This window comes from Dermochelys coriacea, chromosome 6, assembly GCF_009764565.3.
Source record: "Dermochelys coriacea isolate rDerCor1 chromosome 6, rDerCor1.pri.v4, whole genome shotgun sequence".
Taxonomy (NCBI): domain Eukaryota; kingdom Metazoa; phylum Chordata; order Testudines; family Dermochelyidae; genus Dermochelys; species Dermochelys coriacea.
The window spans coordinates 40,574,049-40,596,998 of NC_050073.1; the positions used below are offsets into that span (position 1 = coordinate 40,574,049).

The 22,950-nt window shown below is 40.3% G+C and overlaps 1 protein-coding gene across 5 annotated transcripts in view; it reads right to left on the bottom strand.

Annotated features, from left to right (window-relative positions):
• Positions 1 to 572: 572 nt before the first annotated feature.
• The window catches only part of LUZP2 (leucine zipper protein 2), a 341,273-nt gene continuing 318,895 nt past the window's right edge, over positions 573 to 22,950 (bottom strand). Inside the window, exons 10-11 of one of the 5 annotated variants that reach the window (XM_038406161.2) lie at positions 3,914 to 3,994; positions 573 to 2,727 (exon numbers count right to left, since the gene is read on the bottom strand). In XM_038406161.2, coding sequence (XP_038262089.1) covers positions 2,626 to 2,727; positions 3,914 to 3,994 — 183 coding nt within the window. In that variant the 3' untranslated portion in view covers positions 573 to 2,625. Of the gene's footprint in view, positions 2,728 to 3,913; positions 3,995 to 7,535; positions 11,544 to 22,950 lie in introns of those variants that run through there. The other 4 variants (XM_038406160.2, XM_043516671.1, XM_043516670.1 and 1 more) reach the window with 4 other exon arrangements.

Here is a 22,950-nt window from a genome sequence, read left to right on the forward strand (position 1 = left end):
TTCCCTCTCCCCACCTTACTTACTTTGCAGAAGCAGCTGCTCCATCTACAGCTGACCTGACATGGCAATATTGAAGTCGGGAGAGGTTTCCTAAATAGCTTGTCTGCTTAAACCATGGTGATAGAAGCATGGAGGATTTTGCTGCTCGTCTTGATCTATCACTTCCCCTTTCTCTGTATATGGGGGGAGAGGAAATATAGCCTTTAGCTATATTTAGCCTATAGCTTCCCTGCCTTCAAGATCCTATATTCCCTTTCCCAAACCTGTATACATATTGGTATGTCTGGTTTGGTTGGGGATGGACAGTCTATTTCTAAACAATGAGACCCTGAAGGAGTCAGAGTAGCAGCCGTGTTAGTCTGTATTCGAAAAAAGAAAAGGACTACTTGTGGCACCTTAGAGACTAACAAATTTATTTGACCATAAGCTTTCGTGAGCTACATCTCATGAAGTGAAGCTGCATCCGATGAAGTGAGCTGTAGCTCACGAAAGCTTATGCTCTAATAAATTTGTTAGTCTCTAAGGTGCCACAAGTACTCCTGAAGGAGTCATCTCTTGTCTACTTCCAAGATTCCCTACTGGATATTGGTGAGAAGGTATGCCCTGCTAATTCGGGATGATGAATAGATTTGTCCGGGGTGGTGCTGATATATAATATTGGTGGTGGAAGGATAGGTGAATGCATTGGTGCTGATGAAGATCTCAGTATCAAAAACATTGCTACAGAGGGTATTACTTCCTCTGCTGGTACCATGAGTGATTCTGTTGTTGGTGCCAATATAGATACTGGAGTGAACAGTGTCAATGTTGTTGCTGGGCTTGTCTATTTTTATGCTGATCTTTACCCACTATACGTGTCAGTGGTCTCCTCCCTGGCGGGTTGGTATTTTGACCTCTCCTAATGGGATGACATAGAGCAGTGCCTGGAGTCATGCCTATCTCTATTCTGGACTTCCCTGCCTCTGTGAGGAGCTGGTATAGGTCTTTGGCCCCAAGGCTGTAAGTACCAGGGATGACTTCAAGTCCAAGACTTTACTCAACGGTGATTTCTTTTTGGTACCACTCTCCTTGTATGCTGGCTGTTAGGGATACTTGCACAGGAAGATTTTCCCATTATCTCTTTTTCCTCTGGGTTTGATGTAACTCACAGATTTTCCCAAAAGGTGAAGCTTGAAGTGGCCATCTTGGGATTTCTATGTCTGTGCTGAGAACAAATTGCACATTGAGCACTTGTTCAGCATATGCAACTCACCAAGACAGAATGGACAGCTGTATAGTAGTTGGTGAGCAGGATTACATAATTGCAAAATGGACAAGACTTAAAGCCCCAAGGCTTTGAGTTCACTATCAGGTGAGGACAAGGGACCAGGGTAGTAAGAAAACACAAGGATAATTTTGTTTGTTTGTTTTTATCATTTAAATGGAAAGGGATAGAGAAACTAATAAGAGGAATTAATTTTGATCAAAGGGTTTCTGTCTTGTTGCCAAGGTAGGAGCATGAGGATGTGCATGGCACAAGCAAGGCCTAACAGAAATTGCTAATCAAAAGATTCCAGTCTTGTGCATGAGACACATTCATACCTACTGTGGGATCCACTCTAACAAATACTCAAAGAAGAATTTGCACTTCCCCATCCGCAGATTCATCTTTTCTTCTTCTTTTAGATCTAGCAGCTGGGTCCTGTTGCTTAAATTAACCTCAGCTGAATCAATTATCCAGATATTTATTCCCTGCGGGTTCCACTCCCAATCCTGCAGAACTGATACAGAAAGTGCACTCTATGCACAGCTAAGAGATTCTTAAGAACTACACAGGTAGCACGTTCCATTGCAAGCACCCATCAAATCCACTTTCTCTGTGTTTTGCCAATTATGATGACAAAGTAAGTTTTTACTCTTTTTCGCTCCTGTTAGGGCAGCAGGGCCAAAACAGCTATGGGAGATGGAGATGGATTCCATTTTGGCTTATGCATCATCAGTAGAATTGTTAACTTGGTTTCAACTGCAGAATTTTTATGTTGGTGCTGCATAAGCAACAAAGAAAACATCTTGAGATTCAGTTGAGTTGTAATGGTTGCAAATAAAAAAAAACATCTTTTTTACTTGTTAACTGAGTAGATTTGAGATGGAAGGCATTGAAAAGTGGTAAATATAGATTCCTATTGTGCCATGTACATAGTCACTCTTTCGAGTAGCATTGCACTTTAACTATGTAATTATTATTATTTTATGTTAGTAGGCTTTTATCCCCGTTTTGACTTCAGCCTCCCAGTATACAGTAAAGATAGCTATCAAACAGAACAGGCTAAAAAAATAAAACTTCTGAATGGCAGTTCTTTACAAAACAGACTGATTTATAATAAGCAAGTTACTGATCAGGGCAGAATAATATTTCAAAAAACTGGACTGTATTACAAAGCTTATCTTCAAACATCCATTTCTGTTGGCTTTTTGCTGAGAGATACTAATTGGTCTATTTCAGAAACTAGACTAATTTACAAACATTCATAAAATAGTGAAAAAATCGCATGCTTTAGAAACTTGATACATTATCATGCTTCTGGACTAAAAACAATATGAAGACAATAGCAAATGAAGGACATTGTTAACATAGTTTAGTAATGTTTACAGTGCTTGTTCTGTTTTATCTGACTCTTCATGCTTCTCCTCATTTGTCTCTGCTGATTTTTTAGCTTCAGGTTTAATCCATGGAGGGCTGTGCAACTTCTGTTAACCAACACAATGGGGAAAACAGAATCAATGGAAGTATTATAATATTATGGAAGTTACACAGATGAATAGTGGGATACTAAATAAAAAAGGTCATCTTTCTCATCAAGAAACACAGGCCTTAATTTTGATCTCATTTTAAATCAATCCTCATTTAAATCAAGAGTTACTGAACTGAAGCCAGTGAATGAGGAGTAAGTGAGAGGAGAATCAGGCCAACAATCTGTGGTCATCATATTACATTGGAATACAAGGAATCAACACTGAATGCTTAAAGTACCATAGGAATAATGTGCACACAGCTGTATTTATTTTTGCTAGTCTTTGTACTGCTTTTGAAATAACTATAGTATGTCTGCTGAGTGCACATATACATGCATGATACATGTATATGTATACACATATGTATAATGTGTGTGTCTCTCTATATAAAGTTAATCTACATTCCATGAAACCTGTAGAATTTTTCTCAAAATACCAAAATTTTGATTATAGAAACAATTGTAAGAAAATCAATTGCTCACCTTTTATAGATTTATTATTAGAGGATATTGCTAGGAAGATTTCAAACAATAGAATATTCTTCAACTGGTTTCTGATTGTCTGGTTCAGAATTCTGGTCTCTGCCAGAAGAGTTCCTAGCCATTTTGTTGACTAGGGTAAAAAAAAAAATGTTGATGCTCCCCCCACACCCTAAGTGGCAGATGGGGGAAAAAAACAGCTGGTCAATCAGTGGTACAAAAATGGCTGGAGAATTAGAATGGAGCAAACCAGCTGAGCTGCCCAGATGTACAGCACTTCCCATTTCTGCTACAGAATATCTATGTAACTGTATTTTTATTGGACCAACAGATGAAGGGGAAGCACAGTTTCACCAAATCATAGTTATACACAGGGTTTGGAAATTGTTATTCCCCCTCCCACCAAAAAAGGAACACTGAGTTTATAAGAATGGCCTAGCTCATTATTAGGGCAGTCAAGTTCTTTAAGTATTGAAATAGTTCCTAACAGAAGGCCATCTCAAACCATCAACTTCAATCAAGTGGAGCGGAAGTCTTCATTGTGATTAATGAGGAACTACCTAGAAATCACTGACTTAGAATAAGCAGATATAGTTCAAGGAATTTTTCATTTGATAAAGACACTTTTATAAAAGGGCTCAATTACTCAAAGACAGAAGTACCTGAAAGCTAGGATCTGTTTCTGCCACCTTGAGGTGAGGAGATGTTGAATTATTGTGCTTTCCCAAACAAGTCTTGCCAACCTGCAAATACAATCATTGAAACCATGTCACTGTTACCAAGGTTTTGGGAAAAAAATCAGTGATTTTCTTCTTTCCTTCAGTAGATGGGATTGACACTTATATAGCCCTTTTTATGTTCAAAGTTCTTTACTAACATTCTCCAATTTATCCTCACAATAGCCCCGTGGGGCAGGTAGATAAGTAATTACAACTCCCATATTACAGATGAGAAAACTGTGGCAGAGAATTTAAGTAGCTTAGTCAATACCACAGAGGGAGTTGGAGTAAAAACTGGAATTAAGATTCAGGACTTCTTGATTTCCATTCCTTTACCTAAACCCCTGGGGTCATCTGTAGGGCAATGGAATTGATCAACAGATTGAATGAGAGGAGGGCATCTGGCTCTCTAAGTACAGAAAGTGCATTATGTCCAGCTCTTTAGGTGAACATGAGCTGAGAGGGACAAATCAGCAAAGTTTCTGGAAAGGAAAGCTGTGCCTTTGTTATCTATTAAAAATCCTTTGAGCATGTCAATAGAATAGTGAATAAAACAGCATTGGTTGATATCATTTATTTGAAGTTCTTAAAGACTTTCTTACTAAAAGGAAACAACGTAGTCATAGACAGAGGTAAAGTTCTGTAACAGATCAGGGACTCTCTCATAGACAGAAAACAGAGTAGAAATATTCACTCAATTTTCTACACGTCAAAAGTCTAACCTATAGTCTAGCCTATGAAGATGGGCATTTATTATATTTATTCATGAGATGGAAAGGAAGTGAACAGTGGTGTATAATTGTTCAGGTTAGTCTAGGGAAAACCTTGAGAAGTTTAACAAAGCTAGGTGAATGGGTAGTGTGATGACAAATGAAATTTACTAACGGGGCATAAAAGCTAACTAACAAACAAAATATTAAGTTGTGTTTACAAGACTGAAATGTTATGGTCATTTTGTCTCAGAACAGATACAACAGAAATAGAAAGGATCCAGTGACAAAAGTTAGTGGAGGCTTGGAAAAGCATTTAAATTGGGAAAGATTAACTGGAAAGAAAGGAATTGTTTAGAGCAGAGAAAAGTAATGGGGGCATGATTAGGATTAATAATAGTTTTTTATAAGGGACCAATCCTTCATGCTTCGTCTTACAAGCCAGCCATTAACTGATGTGGTTCTAGGGATAGGAAGAAATTTCCCCTATGGGCATGATATTCCATATTTGTCCACTAACAGGTTTCTTGCTCCTTTCTCTGTAGCAACTGGTCTCACTACTGGAGACAGGATACTGGACTGGGTGGACGACTGTTCGGAACCAGTAGAGCAATTCCTACATTCCTTTAGTGTTTAACCACACTAAATATTGACATTCTATCACAATGAAGACTTCCATATTACTAACCAACAAATAACTATCAATTCAACCAGCAAAGATGAACTACAGCCTGCATTTTAAACAAGAAATACTGATCAGAGCATATCATACCATTGCACTGTATATCCTGACTAGTTACCAATTTCAAACCAGTCCTGTTCCTAATAGTTAAGGTCCTTGGAAAGCAAAGTCCTGGCTATTTTAAAGACTCTCTCCCCATTCATGACTTGAAAAAACAGGCAAACACTTCTAGGACAATGCAGCAAATGAAACCTAAGACAAAGCCCATGAGACTCAGAGATAAAATATTTTGGTCAAAGGAGCTTGTTTTTTAAATGAATTACCAATCACAGTTTGAACAACATCTACTTTGGCCACTTTTAGAATATGTTGCAAGATCCACCCCACCCATTTCCTAAAGCTCTTCCACTATAAAAACAAACACAACAGGAACAAAGGAAATGAACAAAACCAACCAACCAGAGTTTTCTAATGTCGAAGAACAAACAGCCAAATCTTTTATGGATGCCACTAACAGAGTCCATCATACAGATCAAAGTTGACTTGTTTCAGTGCTTACACATTATGGCAATGGATTCTATAGCAAAGCCTGAGAGAAATTACAAATGAGTAGAAATGCTACCTACTGTAACATGAGATGGTTAGAAACTGGAATAAACATTTTAATAATAATAAAGGGGTTGAGGGGGCTGGTAAACGGGTAGGTTCTTTAAAGACACATTCAGTGTGGTGTTCCTCTGATTTTTTGATCCTAAATACCATGGACATGAGCATTCTAGAAAATGCATAGACAGTCAAAGGACCAAACTTTCACTCTCAGACCAGCAGGTGTAGACCCGCTCCAGAGCTCCATGGCCCAACTGACTCTGTTCCTGCAGAACACTACTGGAAACCAGTGAGAAGAGGCATGCAGGTAGTCACTGAGGAGCTTTCCAGTCCTGTCTCCCAGAAGCAAACTCCAAGATTTCACCTTCCTCAGCCCACCTATAGGCCTCATCCAAAGCCCACTGAAACAGAATAACTCCCATTGATTTCAATAGGCTTGGGATCAATCCTATCATAGTAGAGGCATCATGATTGACATCAGGGGAAGCAGAGCCTCCTGTGATATCTCTGTTTCTTCCCACTGAGAGACAGTCAATACATTGAAGGGGTTCCTCTAAACCAGAGGTGGGCAAACTACGGCCTGCGGGCCACGTCCAGCCTGTGGGACCGTCCTCCCCAGACCCTGAGCTCCCGGTCAGGGAAGCTTGCCCCGGCCCCTCCCCCGCTGTCCCCTCTCCCCTGCAGCTGCACGCGCAGTGCGGCTTGTGCCCGCCCACCTCCTAGGCTTTCCAATAAGCCTGTCCTGCTGCTCTGAGCAGCATGGTAAGGGGGCGGGTGGGAGGCGGGGTTGTATAAGGGGCAGGAGGTCCCAGGAGGTAGTCAGGGGGCAGTTGGATGGGGTGGAGGTTCGGGGGAGGCAGTCAGGAGACAGGGAGCGGGGGGGCTGGATAAGGGGTGGGGTCCTAGGGGGGCAGTTAGAGATGGGGGTCCTGGGAGGGGGTGGTCAGGGGACAAGGAGTTGGGGGGGGTTGGATGAGTCGGGGGCCTGTCAGGGTGTGGGGGTGTGGATAGGGGTTGAGGGAATCAGGGGACAGGGAGCAGTGGGCGTTGGATAGGGGGTGTGATCCCATGGGCGGTTAGGGCGGGGGGAGTCACGGGAGGGGGCAGTCAGGTTGGATGGGTCGGGGGTTCTGAGGGGAGCAGTCAGGGGGTGGGAAGTTGGAGGGGGTGGAGGCCAGGCTGTTTGTGGAGGCACAGCCTTCCCTACCTGGCCCTCCTTACCATTTTGCAACCCTGATGTGGCCCTCAGGACAAAAATTTTGCCCACCCCTGCTCTAGGCACTTTTCCTTCAAAAAGCACCAGAGGATGACAGCTCTAAACACCTTTCACTTAGCTAGGAATGAGGTCTACGGGTGTAACTGTTACAATTTGATAAAACAATCACTTATCACTTTGTTTAATTATAATTTAATCTTCAGCTGCCTCTAGTGCATAAGCACTAGTTTTGAAGGACAGTAAACTATCTGTAGGGTCAGAGTCTCAGCTGGTGTAAATCAGCATACCATAGCGATGCCAATTTATTCTAGCTGATGATTTCCCTTTCAAGCTTGGAAAAGGGAGTAACCTGCTGTTTTGATAGAGAAGAACTGAAATAGATAGTAGAAACTCACCATAATTTCATATCAGAATACTTGTTAAATGGGCCATAACTCTAAAATCAATTTTATTCAAATTTTGGGTAAGATTTTCTTTTTTGCTTTCAAGTAAATATGGCAATTTTCAAGACAAACCAACATTCTTAGGTATCAGAAGGGTAAAAATAGGGTTTAAAATGAAACCTGTTTGCAACCTTACCTAAGGTGTCATGAACGCTGTTTCTTCAGAGTGCCAAAGCCCAATAAAACATTGTGTCTAGTATAATGTGTATGTATAACTCTGTTAATATAGGATAGATGCACTGGAGACATGATAATTTACACGACCATATTACTATAAAATACCTTGAGTCATGGCATAGCTGCCATTATTTCCATTGAAATTGCAATGCAATTTACTGTGTTTTTATTGCAATGCACCACACCATATATCATGGTAACTCAGTGAATGAATAAGACAAGCATCCAAAAATTTATAGGTGATTTTTTAAAATTACCTGCTGTATGATATACCAAATGTATTTAACAAATGCTAAACACATTTTTTTAAGTTACAAAGGCTGAACATGATATTATGGGCTTTAGAGTATTTTACTGGATCTTATGCATTCATTTTTCAGCAGGTATATATAGCAGAATATTACATCTCAGGAACATTAACAATAAAGATATAAATTAATATACATATAAACATATTAACTCACAAACACTTTGAAACAAATAGCTTTGGGAAACTAAGGTGGGCAAGGATAAAGAATGTAGAGATCTACTCCTCTATGGGTTAAGCAGTAATTTGTTTTTGTGAATGCACATGAAAGGACAGGGATGTGTGCTAGGAGACTTCCTTCCCTGCAACACCCACCTTTCTCTATTAAGCCAATAGAATGGTGGACCAAAATATTAATCCCTGTGAGCAAGGACTCCCCAGTCCTTTCTCTGCCAACAAGTAAATCATAGAGAAAGAGGTGGGTAGGAGGTAGTCATATTTCCTTGCACATGTCCCATACCCCATCCTGCCATCCCCTTCTCCCCCATAGAGAAACGATCTTCACCTCATAATTTGCACACAGAACAACCATTGCCCATGAGAAGATGAATGAAAACACAGTTTGCAAGAATGTGAGCGGAAATGCAAATATAAACAGATGAAAACACAGCCAAATGTGAGGGGCAGAAGTGGGATGCATTCAAGGCAGTGAGAACTAAAAAGTTATCTCAGTTAAACCAGTGCAACTTCACTGACTTCAGTGTACCAGTCTAAAGCTATGTCTACACTAAGAGCTAAGGGTGTGAGTCACTTGCTTGTGTACACAGACCCATGATAGCTCAGTGAATGCTCAGTGAGAGCTAGCACACATAGCCTAACTGAGGGCAGGATTTGAGCTAAAATTGTGCCAAAAGAACTACACTCGCTTTTCAATTCTAATCCAATGCACAGTGTCTCCATTTGACAAATAAATCTTAATGGGAATATCTCTCTTGCTCTTTTGCAAATATGGGAAGGCTTAGCAGTAATATTGAATGGAAACATTCCAGGATGCATAGAGGTGTTTCATATTCATGGTCCCCAAGTCTACTGGGGTCAATGCTCAATTTCAAATTTAAGCTGGTATCAGGGAAATGAGGTTGTGCAGGAGCTGTTTTGCCAGCTCTACACCATTGCAGGATCACTATATACTAGTGTGGTCCCCAGGGGAGGGAGCAATACTACACAGGGTCTGGGCCTATATCCCAGTCTTACTATACCTTATGATGATTTAGAGCTTGATAAATATATTTTTAAAATCCATTTACTTCCAGGGAAGACTTTCTGGGATTCATAGCATATGTTCGTCCTCTCCCTCAACCCAATCAGAGAAGTTCAGCAAGGTTATTAGGCTTATATGTGAAAAGAAAAGAAACTCTGCATCACCAACGAGAAAATTAAGGCAACTCCTTTAGTTTAGAAGACCACTTCTCCTCCCTTAGTTAACATCCATTTGAGAGCCCGACAAGCTCAGCTTATGTTTTAAGGGCCAATGTAAAAAAAATCCAGAGCTATATTCTTCATGTTTTTCTTATTTGTGACAGATGAATAAAGAATGTGGATGTAAGAAGGGCAGCATAGATGAAAGAGATGGATGAGATTGTACACTTGGGAAACTATATTAGTAAGCAAGAAAGATATGATTAAGCAGAGATGCATTGGTCCAGTTACAAATATTTGATGAACCATGGAGGCTGTTCTATGAAAGAGCAAAATTCTGGGACATTAAGAGACTCCTCAAGGCTAGTTAGTGTGACTAAAAATTGTGTTTTAATTTTAAGACTATGAAAAGATAACGATGCTTGCACCCCACTTTTCCAACATCTTCTTTTACTCTTGATATTTATTACAGCTCACTGTATTTAAGAACACAAAGTCTTCCTGATGGTAAAAAGGATCACAACATTCTGAAATTCTAAGTCCATGGTGTCAGCCAACCTATAACCATTGGCAGTTAGCAGGAGACCGCTCTGTGCCAGGTTATCCTGAAACAGCTCACTGCAAGATTTCTTGCACCTTCCTTTGAAACATCTGTTACTGGCCACCATCAGAGATAGGATTCTGGACTAGATGAACCACTGCTCTGATCCAGTACAGCAACTCAAGTTCCAACTCCATATTACAGTATTATTGGTACAATGGGTACGTTACAAAAGAGATAGGTGCTGCACTTCTAAGAGGTGCTATTCAGTCAAAAGTCATGCCAGATAGATATTTTACTAGTTTAGTTGACTATTTTCAATATGCTGCAATGTGTGATGTTTTGGGATTTGGTTTATTATTATAATATTTTTCTGATAAAATGCAGACTTCATCAGCTTGGAAAACCTTTTGATCACCTCATTGATCGACGTATATATTATCCTGATCCAGTGACATATTTTAGGCAAGGTTATGGCCCTAACTCACTGCTTGCATTTGAAGTGAGGGTAATGATTAAGAGGGAATATAGTCTGGTAGCTGTCCTTACTGTACTCTTTTGGAAAAATGCAGCATGCCTCCCCCCTCCATCACAGCTCTGCTTGCTTCAGTTCCTGGCCTTACACTTACCTATCCCCACTGAGAAATCTAATTCCCTGATTCCTGACCCTGGGGAGTGCCTGCCCCTGTATAGAGATGGGTGGGGAAGGGCCAGGCAAAATCTAGACTAGGTGTGGCCTTGACAGAGTCTCCCTCTCCTGTCACTCTCCAGTTATTAACAAAATAGCTCTCCCTACACTCCTTTGAGTTGGGTAGCTAAATATTATTATCCACACATTGGAGAACAGGAATCGGAGACAGAAAGAGGCAGAGTCTGGATTAGAACTCAAGCCCCTCCTATCTTTTGCTCATTCCTCTAATCTACACAGCCAATTTTGTTACACCTCCTCAAATTCAAACAGTAATGGAGGACGCGGTCAGAGGTGATCTTTCTCTCTCTTTCCTGCACATGTCCATCCCCTATTTGATAGGTGCTCAGTTACTCAATCTACAGATATTTTACTAACGAGTGAACTTTACAGATTAACTGTGGGAAAATCCTGAACACCTTTACCCCATTGATAATCTGTCAAACTCTTTTTGATTTTAAAGTCTTTCTACTATAGTAAATTCTCTGATCCAGAACCTAATGGTAACAGATAATTTATTAACTGACTTGCATATGCTGTCCGTTGATTTGGAGGCATTATGAAGGCCTCAATCCTTCAGGTCCCCGTATGTGCAGAGCTCTCACTGAAATCAATGCAAGGTGCATATGCAGAGAGCTGCACGCTGTCTGATCCCAAGATGAAAACTTCATGGGAAAAGATGATCAATCAAGTTCATTTATTTGCAGACTATGCTAACCTTATTTTTACTGGTTTATTTTTTCTATACTTTTCTGTTTCAATTGTATATTTTTTCACAACATCTCATTACAATTTAGTCTTGACAGGAATTACAATTTTTATGACTGTGTGAGAATTCAGTTCTCTGCAAAAAAAAAAAAAGGGTTATTATTTTTTACTTTTAAACAACAGAACAATGCTTCCATGGCATGAATTTATTGGTGAGGAGGGCTCATTTCACATTTTCCATGTGAAGATTAAGAAAAATATTAATGATCTCTTTATTTTTATTTGTAAAATAAAGTATCCCACGATGCAATGCTTCTTGCGCCTAAAGCAATTCATTTTTATGTACTCTAAAGCACAAAGAATCTGGACTAATAAATATTAAAGCAGATAGACACTCAAGGCATAGTATAAGACAAAGTATTTATCCATCTTGATCAGTTTCATATGCAGTTTGATCCAACAAAATATCTGCATGGGAGAATTCAACTGATGAAATATACAGCTTGATCGGTAAAGTATGCAAAAATTTAACACCCATAGTATTCAGGTTTCAGAGTAGCAGCCGTGTTAGTCTGTATTCGCAAAAAGAAAAGGAGTACTTGTGGCACCTTAGAGACTAACAAGTTTATGTGAGCATAAGCTTTTGTGAGCTACAGCTCACTTCATCGGATGCATTTGGTGGAAAATACAGAGGGGAGATTTATATACACACAGAGAGAACATGAAACAATGGGTTTTATCATACACACAGTAAGGAGAGTGATCACTTAAGATGAGCCATCACCAGCAGCAGCGGGGGAGGGAGGAAAACCTTTCATGGTGACAAGCAAGGTAGGCTATTTCCAGCAGTTAACAAGAACATCTGAGGAATAGTGGGGGGTGGGGTGGGGGAAGAAATAACATAGGGAAATAGTTTTACTTTGTGTAATGACTCATCCATTCCCAGTCTCTATTCAAGCCTAAGTTAATTGTATCCAGTTTGCAAATTAATTCCAATTCCGCAGTCTCTCCTTGGAGTCTGTTTTTGAAGTTTTTTTGTTGAAGAATAGCCACTCTCAGGTCTGTAATCGAGTGACCAGAGAGATTGAAGTGTTCTCCAATTGGTTTTTTAATGTTATAATTCTTGACATCTGATTTGTGTCCATTTATCCTTTTACGTAGAGACTGTCCAGTTTGACCAATGTACATGGCAGAGGGACATTGCTGGCACATGATGGCATATATCACATTAGTAGATGCGCAGGTGAACGAGCCTCTGATAGTGTGGCTGATGTGATTAGGCCCTATGATGGTGTCCCCTGAATAGATATGTGGACAAAGTTGGCAACGGGCTTTGTTGCAAGGATAGGTTCCTGGGTTAGTGGTTCTGTTGTGTGGTGTGTGGTTGCTGGTGAGTATTTGCTTCAGACTGGGGGGCTGTCTGTAAGCAAGGACTGTCCTGTCTCCCAAGATCTGTGAGAGTGATGGGTCGTCCTTCAAGATGGGTTGTAGATCCTTGATGATGCGTTGGAGAGGTTTTAGTTGGGGGTTGAAGGTGATGGCTAGTGGCGTTCTGTTATTTTCTTTGATGGGCCTGTCCTGTAGTAGGTGACTTCTGGGTACTCCTCTGGCTTTGTCAATCTGTTTCTTCACTTCAGCAGGTGGGTATTGTAGTTGTAGGAATGCATGATAGAGATCTTGTAGGTGTTTGTCTCTGTCTGAGGGGTTGGAGCAAATGCGGTTATATCATAGAGCTTGGCTGTAGACAATGGATCGTGTGGTATGATCTGGATGAAAGCTAGAGGCATGTAGGTAGGAATAGCGGTCAGTAGGTTTCCGATATAGGGTGGTGTTTATGTGACCATCGCTTATTAGCACCGTAGTGTCCAGGAAGTGGATCTCTTGTGTGGACTGGTCCAGGCTGATGGTGGGATGGAAATTTTTGAAATCATGGTGGAATTAATCAAGGGCTTCTTTTCCATGGGTCCAGATGAGGAAGATGTCATCAATGTAGTGCAAGTAGAGTAGGGGCATTAGGGGACGAGAGCTGAGGAAGCGTTGTTCTAAGTCAGCCATACAAATGTTGGCATACTGTGGAGCCATGCGGGTACCCATCGCAGTGCTGCTGATTTGAAGGTGTACATTGTCCCCAAATGTGAAATAGTTATGGGTGAGGACAAAGTCACAAAGTTCACTGCTGGAAATAGCCTACCTTGCTTGTCACCATGAAAGGTTTTCCTCCCTCCCCCCCCTGCTGCTGGTGATGGCTCATCTTAAGTGATCACTCTCCTTACAGTGTGTATGATAAAACCCATTGTTTCATGTTCTCTATGTGTGTATATAAATCTCCCCTCTGTATTTTCCACCAAATGCATAGTATTCAGCTCTCCCAGTGAATTATAAAGCAGAGTTAGGGACATGCACTGCTGTCTGTGTAAATTATGAAAGTGGATCAGCCCAGTATTCATCCTCATTAATTTTTTTAAATAGAATAGTAAAATTAGGCATGCCTCTTGACTATTAAACTGTACAATTTGATCTACAAACTATGCAACAATGTGACTATGAAGATAGTCAGTTAAATCAGTGAAGCAAGACTTTCAAAAAGAAAACTATATACTGTGTAGATGATCTAATCATGCAACTTGCTTATTAAGGTGGATCCATATTTGAATGGCTAGCCTGTGCCACAACCTCCACACTGTATTTTTAGTATGCTAGCTAGAGCAGAGTTCGTGCATCTGTCTTTTCAGACTAGGAGGCATGTTCCTAGCTGCAGTGTAAACAAGCCCTTAGTGTTAAAGTGCCATAAAGTGACAGTGGAGTTAAGCTTGGTAAAACTGATATCTATGGATCACAGTCTGATCCGGAATCTCCTGGTTTCACTTTGCAGAGATAAAATATATTTGGAGTTTGGGTGGGTTTACAATCCCTGGATTTTTCTTGTGTTGTTGGTTCAAATGATGTGAAACTTTCAAAGACGAAGTAAGTAAAATCTGCTAAATTTCACCTGGTTTAATGCCAAAACTCTCTGAAAGGAGAAATTTAAATGATTTCAAGTCAAAATTATAAAGGGCCAACTTTGCTCAAAAGTTCATCTTCCCTTCCAAACTTTTCAATTATCTTGCTTTGACATTTGAATTTGTACCAAAAGCCAGTCAATCAAGTTTCACATGTTTTCCTGTTGTTTGCAGATATTTCACATTGATCTAATGATTAGAATGATAAATTCTGCTCTCAGACTGGAATTGCAATGTATTAAAATATGGCATAACTATGGTAAGGTACAGAATAGATTTTTTTCCTTTGAGAACTGTTCTGTATCATTAGCTAAATTAATACTAGGACACACAAATGCCTTCTCATCAACTATTATAATGATCTACTTAAATATCTGGTGAGCCTCCAAACAGCTTATTAAAGAAGATGTAGTGCTAAATATATGTAATATATTTGAGTGTGTTTTTCCATTGGTTCTTGATTAAGGTATCCCTCCAGTTTTTCCATACGTTAGCACTCTTGTTTTAGACGTTCAGTGTACTGGCTTAATCATAGAATATCAGGGTTGGAAGGGACCTCAGGAGGTAATCTAGTCCAACCCCCTGCTCAATTTGTTTTAACCCTTCATGACCTTTATAGTCTTTTTTTAGGCAGCATGGGACAATTGAAGTCAGATTCAGAATTGAGCAAGCCTGAAATGAAAATTGTGACAGTAACAATTTTACTTTTATCTTGTTACCACACTGGCTAGGAGTGTGAAGGCTAGCAGAGTGATCAAAGCTTTGCTGTTAAGAATGATGCAAAAATTATGAAGCTAAATGTCATGGTTGCTTAGAAACGTGTACGTTTTGGTCCAGTGCGCTCAATGTCCTTTTCCACTGAACGATTAATGAATTTGTTGTATATGTTTACTGCGGAACATAAAGGCAGTAAATAAAATCTGTACTACTATTGTTTTTCAGAAAAGGCTGAGCAAGGGCAAACAAAAAGAGCTAGAAATCCAACACAAGATGATGAATCTAAGCTGTTTAAATAAAGCAACATTTTATAAATTGCTTGATGTTATTTCTGACATCCTACAATAGGTGATTCTAAATGTTATGTGTCATATGCATAAGGATTCTCTGGATGGAAGAAGGTAGTAAATGACCTTTGGATGGTGCTTTTTTTCTTTTTTTTTTGGGAGGAGGGGTGTGAAAGTTACAAATTGATAATATTCTTCATAATATTTTAATAGAAGGAGTCTACTTTCTGTCTGAAACATTGTTTAGTCCAGGATTCTACACTAGAAAGGCTTGCTATGCATTGTAAGTAAATATACATTAGATGAAATCCTGATTCTCTTAAGGCAACAGAAAAAAATCCCATTGACTTCAATTGAGCCAGGATTTCACTGATAAACTCCTAGCAGTTTGGCCACTGGAAAACATCCTCTTGAATTTAATTGACAAGATTTTTCTTATTAATGTGTTTTCTAAATGCCAGGGATGAGTAAAAGAAAATTGGTACTAGAGGCAAACAGAGGTCTTGACTCAGGCAAAATCTCACTGATTTAAATAAACCAAGACATTAGTATTGCAAGATGATCTAACTACTTGTAGCCATTGAATGTCCCATGGAGAGATAGCTTTTTTTTCCAACCTAATTTTCAAATCAATTAATTTCACCATACCTATCTAGATCCAACCTGTAAATAAAATTGTATGTATATTCACTTTAGAAATTACATACATTAATTAATATGAACACATATAAGCCATAAACAAAAACTGCAGCAGGAGTAGCAAATTAAAAATAATCTAAGTATTTGGCCACAAGGATTGCAGGAGGGGGGGAAGCTGAAATATTTGACAAGCCCTTTACCTTCTCTCTCTTTTCTTTAGAAGTCTAAAATACCAAATGTTCTTCTACGGTAGTCAGTCATTAGAAGAGTAATCCTTCTACAAATAAATAGAATCTTTTTTATCAGATAAACAATTAAGGGATTTTTCCACCACTCTAAGAAAAGAGTTGCTGAAGGTGTCTTAGCAACATCTTGATTCTGACCATATTCATTAAGTCCTGTTTTTTAACTCAGTTTCAACCCTTATTTTATTTTTTTAAAATAAATGGCAGATCATAACTTGTCTTGCATTTTTGACCACCTTAATTGTACTTTGGCCACTGGGAAATAATATTTAAAAAAATCTGACCATCTTCAAATATTTCCTATTAAAAAAACAATGACGGACAAAGAAACATAGAAATAAAGTAAAACCAACAAGCAAGCAAACGTGGGGAAAAAAGCTACTGTTCTTCTTCCCAAACTTGGAATTTACTCAAAATGACACGTCAGAAGTGCAGACAAGAGATTGTCCTATTGACAAGAGGAAATACTCAACTTTCCAAAAGGTCAGTACTTGCTAGTACTCTAGTTCTGAAAAGTCCTGAGCTATCACTCTTTAAAACAACATTTTGGAAACTTTTTTTTAAAGAAGGAGTGGGATTTTAAGTCTTTTTTCAGATTTCTAAAAATGTCAAATTATAGTTTCTCTCCCTCCTGTGAAGTTGGTCTCAAGACAACTGAGGCATCACCTTCCCTGGGGGACTGTACCTTCATGCAGTGGGTTAGCTTGTGTATGTCTATGACCTTGAGAGCTACTTTGGCAAGAGTTTTAATGCCTGGTATGGCCACTCAGACTGGACAGACCAAAGGCTGGGATCAAATAAAAAGCAATCCACTGGCCCTCCAGAAAGGGAGGAAATACAAATAAGGCAAAAGGGAGAAACCTCTAATGAATTCGCATTAGGCATAGTGGTGTCAACATAACACATTTTAAAGTTGTACCCCAGTCCATGTGTTTTGGGAGGGAGAGATACAGTCCTTGGGAGATGCCAGGGTTATGACCACTGGTGATGGTTATGATCAACAGCTCGATGTCTAGTTGGCAGCTGGTATCAAACAGAGTGCTCCAGTGGTCAGCCTGGGGCCGGTTTTGTTCAACATCTTTATTAATGATCTGGATGATGAGATGAATTGCACCCTCCGCAAGTTCGCAGATGACACTAAGCTGGGGGGAGAGGTAGATATGCTGGAGGGTAGGGATAGGGTCCAGAGTGTCTGAGACAAATTGGATGATTGGGCCAAAAGATATCTGATGAGGTTCAACAAGGACAAGTGCAGAGGCCTGCACTTAGGACAGAAGAATCCCATGCACTGCTACAGGTTGGGGATCGACTGGCTAAGCAGCAGTTCTGCAGAAAAGGACCCGGGGATTACAGTGGATGAGAAGCTGGCTATGAGTCAGCAGTGTGCCCTTGTTGCCAAGAAGGCCAATGGCATATTGGACTGCATTAGAAGGAGCATTGCCAGCAGATCGAGAGAAGTGATTATTCCTGTGTATTCGGCACTGGTGAGGCCACATCTGGAGTACTGCAACCAGTTTTGGGCCCCCACTAGAGAAAGAATGTGGATAAAGTGGAGAGAGTCCAGTGAAGGGCAACAAAAATCATTAGGGGTGTGGGGCATAGGACTTACGAGAAGAGGCTGAGGGAACTGGGGTTACTTAGTCTGCAGAAGAGAAGAGTGAGGGGGGATTTGCAGCCTTCAACTACCTCCAGGGGCGTTCCAAAGAGCTAGGCTGTAGTGGTGGCAGATGATAGAACAAGAAGCAATGGTTTCAAGTTGCAGTGGGGGAGGTCTAGGTTGGATATTAGTTCATTCTGTATTATCTCTACCTGCCTTGCTGGGTTGGAGTGTTTGTAAAGTTGCTAACTGTATTAATAAAACTATTATAAATTTAGTGTGATTTCCTAAGTTTGAGTATTGCAACATACGCATCAGGACTCCCAACTGAGCAGTAATTATGATACTACTGGGCCTGATCTTGGGAAAAGAGCCTACCAAATTTATGAATGCTAATTGGTGAATCTATATCAGTAATATGATCAATATATAATCAATAGATCAGGCAACAATAGGATCATGAAATCATCATCATCATAACATGCATTCAGTTCCATCCCACTTTTTATCATTTTTGTAATGTATTCTTTATAACATCCATTCTGTACATTTAATTTCTTTTTTTATTACTGATAACCCCAAAACTCAATTTGATTGACTTGACTGATGGATCCATCACATCTTACCCTTATTTTTTTGTTTGTTATCCGGGGATATACTGGTTCTCATAGAGCCAGACTGTGGCTTGTCCTGTGTACACATGCAGTGGATTTACTCCCTGGCACTGGCTGCACATATGGGGGCAGGGCTGGATTAACTCTCCTGTGGGCCCGGGGCTATTAGATTTTGTGGGGTCCCTGTATACAAGTCTTTTTCCTAATTTAAAACAAAATTATCACAATTATGGCTAGTAATGCTATAATAAACTTGCCTTTTAGGTAACAAAGCCATTCTGTGGTTACATTTCAGTCTTAAAACTTGTAGAATATAGTAAAGTTAATTCAAAATAGTCTACTTCTTACCTTAGAACAGCGATTAGTTTCTTTCTGGGAAGAAGTTTGGGTGCAGGAGGGGATTCTGACCTGGAGTAGAGGTTTGGGGTGCAGGAGGGGGTGAGGAGTCTACATGGGAGTTTGGGTGCAGGAGGGGATTCTGACCTGGGGCAGGGGGTTGGGGTGTAGGAGGGGGCGCGAGGTGTAGGCGCTGGCCGGGAGGCACTTATCACTGGCAGCTCCCAGTGCAGCAGGGCTCAGACAGGCTGCCTGCCTGCATGCCTTGGCCCCACGCTGCTCCCGGAAGCGGCTGGCTGCTGGCATGTCTCTGCGCTCCTCTGTCGGGAGGGGAACAGCATGTCTCCATGTGCTGCCCATACCCGCAAGGGCTCAATGGAGCTGCCGGGATGGTGCTGGGGATGGGAGCAGAACATGGAGCTGCCTCCTCACCCACTCCCGCCAGGGGCCGCAGAAACATGCCAGCAGCTGGCTGCTTCCGGGAGTGGCGTGGGACCACAACATGCAGGCGGCCTACCTGAGTCCTGCTGCGCCGTGCCCCCCTTAGCCAAGGCCCTAGACTCCAGCCCCTAAAGCCCCTTCATTAATCCAGCCCTGATTAGGGGGTAGCAGAACAGAAAGGAGATTGTTGCAGTTGAATATAGCTCCCTGCTTTGTTAGACTAGCTGACTCTCGAGATAAAGGGCAATTCAAATTCATGCCTATATGCCTCCAAAAATTTCCATTTTTGAAAGTAAAATATTAATTGTATATTTATTTGTATTAGGACTGTAGATTCTACACAGAGACATACTTAGGAAATACCATTTAATATTCAAAGACAAAATACTTTTCTTTCTTAGCTCATTCTGCTTTGGAGTATGTGGTCATTCATGGTAGAACAAACTGGAAACAATTTTTCCACAATTAGTTAATGTCATGCTTTTCAACTTGTTCAAATCTAAAATTAGATTATCTAGGTTGATTTTTAAAATCATGTACAATTTTTTTTGTGGGGTGGGGAGGAGGGAGCAGATAATGAAGTCCTTGTATCATGACACAGCTACCACTGATTTCAGTAAGAATTTGGCCTAATTAAGAACTGCAAAGAGGTTAATAGAGCTGTTCAGAAAATTTTAGAGTAGCAGCCATGTTAGTCTGTATTCGCAAAAAGAAAAGGAGTACTTGTGGCACCTTAGAGATTAACAAATTTATTAGAGCATAAGCTTTCATGAGCTACAGCTCACTTCATCAGATGCATTTGGTGGAAAAAACAGAATGATTGGACACAAATCAGACGTCAAGTATTATAACATTCAAAAACCAGTTGGAGAACACTTCAATCTCTCTGGTCACTCGATTACAGACCTAAGAGTGGCTATCCTTCAGCAAAAAAGCTTCAAAAACAGACTCCAACGAGAGACTGCTGAATTGGAATTAATTTGCAAACTGGATACAATTAACTAAGGCTTGAATAGAGACTGGGAATGGATGAGTCATTACACAAAGTAAAACTATTTCCCCATGTTATTTCTCCCTCCCCCCCCCCCCCCCAATGTTCCTCAGATATTCTTGTTAACTGCTGGAAATAGCCTACCTTGCTTGTCACCATGAAAGGTTTTCCTCCTCCCCCCCCCCGCTGCTGGTGATGGCTTATCTTAAGTGATCACTCTCCTTACATTGTGTATGATAAACCCATTGTTTCATGTTCTCTGTGTGTGTATCAATCTTCCCTCTGTTTTTTCCACCAAATGCATCTGATGAAGTGAGCTGTAGCTCACGAAAGCTTATGCTCTAATAAATTTGTTAGTCTCTAAGGTGCCACAAGTACTCCTTTCCTTTGTTCAGAAAATTGTTTCTCTCACCAAAAATTTCTGTTAACATTGAGAAAAACAAAACCTTTCAGCTGAAAACTAAAATCCAATTTGGAAATGCTTTGCAGTGTCAAATGGGAATTGTAGTTAAAATGCCTAATGCCCCTCTTCTCCAATGTGGGCCAGGATATCTAGCCAGATTGTATCTCCCATAAGCATGGCCATACTGGGTTAGACCAATGGTCCATCTAGCCCAGTATCCTGTCTTCCGACAGCGGCCAGTGCGAGGCACTTTGGAGGGAATGAACAGAACAGACAACCATTGAATTATCCATCCCTTGTTGCCCACTCTCATCTTCTGACAGTCAGAGGCTAGGGATATCTAAATCATAGGGTTGCATCCCTGACCATCTTGGCTAATAGCCATTGATGGACCTATCCTCCATGAATGTATCTAATTCTTTTTGAATCTTGTTTTGGCCTTCACCACATGCCCAGGCAATGAGTTCCAAAGGTTGACTGTGCGTTTTGCAAAGTACTTCCTTTTGTTTTAAACCTGCCTATTAATTTCTTTGGGTGACTCCTGGATCTTGTGTTTTGAAAAGGGGTAAATGACACTTCCTTATTCACTTTCTCCACACCATTCAGGATTTTATTGATCTCTATCATATGCCCCCTTAGGCTCTTTTTCAAGTTGATCAGTCCGTCTTTTTAATCACTCCTCATACGGAAGCTTTTCCATACCCCTAATCATTTTTATTGACCTTCACCAATTCTAATATATCTTTTTTGAGATGGGGCCACCAGAACTGCATGCAGTGTTCCAGGTGTAGGCATACCATGAATTTATATAGTAGCATTATGATATTTTCAATCTTTTTATCTATCCCTTTCCTAATGGTTCCTAACATTCTATAAGCTTCTTTGACTGCAACTGCACACTGAATAGATCTTTTCAGAGAACTATCCACAGTGACTCCATGATCTCTTTCTTGAGTGGCAACAGCTAATTTAGATCTCATTTTACATGTATAGTTGGTATTATGTTTTCCAGTGTGCATTACTTTGCATTTATCAACATTGAATTTCATCTACCATTTTGTTGCCTGCTCACCCAGTTTTGTGACTCTCTGCAGTCTGCTTTGCACTTAACTATTGAGAGTAATTTTGTATCATATCCAAATTTGGCCACCTCATTGTTTACCCCCTTTTTCGGATCATTTATGATTATGCTGAACAGCACTGGTCCAAGTACAGATCTGGGGGAGACACCACTATTTACCTCTCTCCATTCTGAAAACTGACCATTTATTCCAACCCCTTTTTTCCTGTCTTTTAACCAGTTACTGATCCATGAAAGGACCTTCCCATGGCTGCTTACTTTGTTTAAGAGCCTTTAGTGAGGGATCTTGTGAAAGGCCAAGTACACTATACACACTGGATCACTCTTGTCCACATGCTTGATGACCCCCCTCAAAGAATTCTAATAGATTGGTGAGGCATGATTTTCCTTTATAAAAGCCATGTTGAGTCTTTCGCACCATACTGTGTTCTTCTATGTGCCTGATCATTCTGTTCTTTACTATAGTTTCAACCAATTTTCCTGGTACTGAAGTTAGGCTTACTGGCCTGTAATTGCCAGGATCACCACTGGAGCCTTTTTAAAAAAAAATGGTGTCACATTACCTATCCTCCAAGTATCTGCTACAGAAGATGAATTACATGATAGGTTACTTCCCACAGTTAGTAGTTGTGCTATTTCATATTTGAATTCTTTCAGAACTCTTGGGTGAATATCATCTGGTCCTGGTGACATTACTGTTTAATTTATCAATTTATTCCAAACCTCCTCATTGACACTTCAAATTGGGATAGTTCCTCAGATTTGTTACCTAAAAAGAATGGCTCAGATGTGGAAACCTCCATCACATCCTCTAGAGTGAATACTGATGGAAAGCATTCATTGAGCTTCTCCACACTAGCCTTGAGTGCTCTGTTAGCAACTCGATTTTCCACTGTTTGTTTGGCAGGCTGCCTGCTTCTGATGTACTTTTAGAAAGTTGCTGTTAGTTTTTGAGTCTTTGGCTAGTTGCTCTTCTGGTTCTTTTTTGGCTTGCCTAATTATACTTTAATAATGTACATGGTGCCTCATGGTCTCCCCTTTTGTTGAGCCAACATGGGAGATGTAGTGCAGCTAGGGAAAGCAGTCCCTGGAGAAGAGTGGAGGCATGTGGCACCAAAACTATAGCTCCCATAAGGCACCATGACAGCATGTCTGAATCACACCTTTTCAGCTTTTTGGCTGAAAACCAAAAG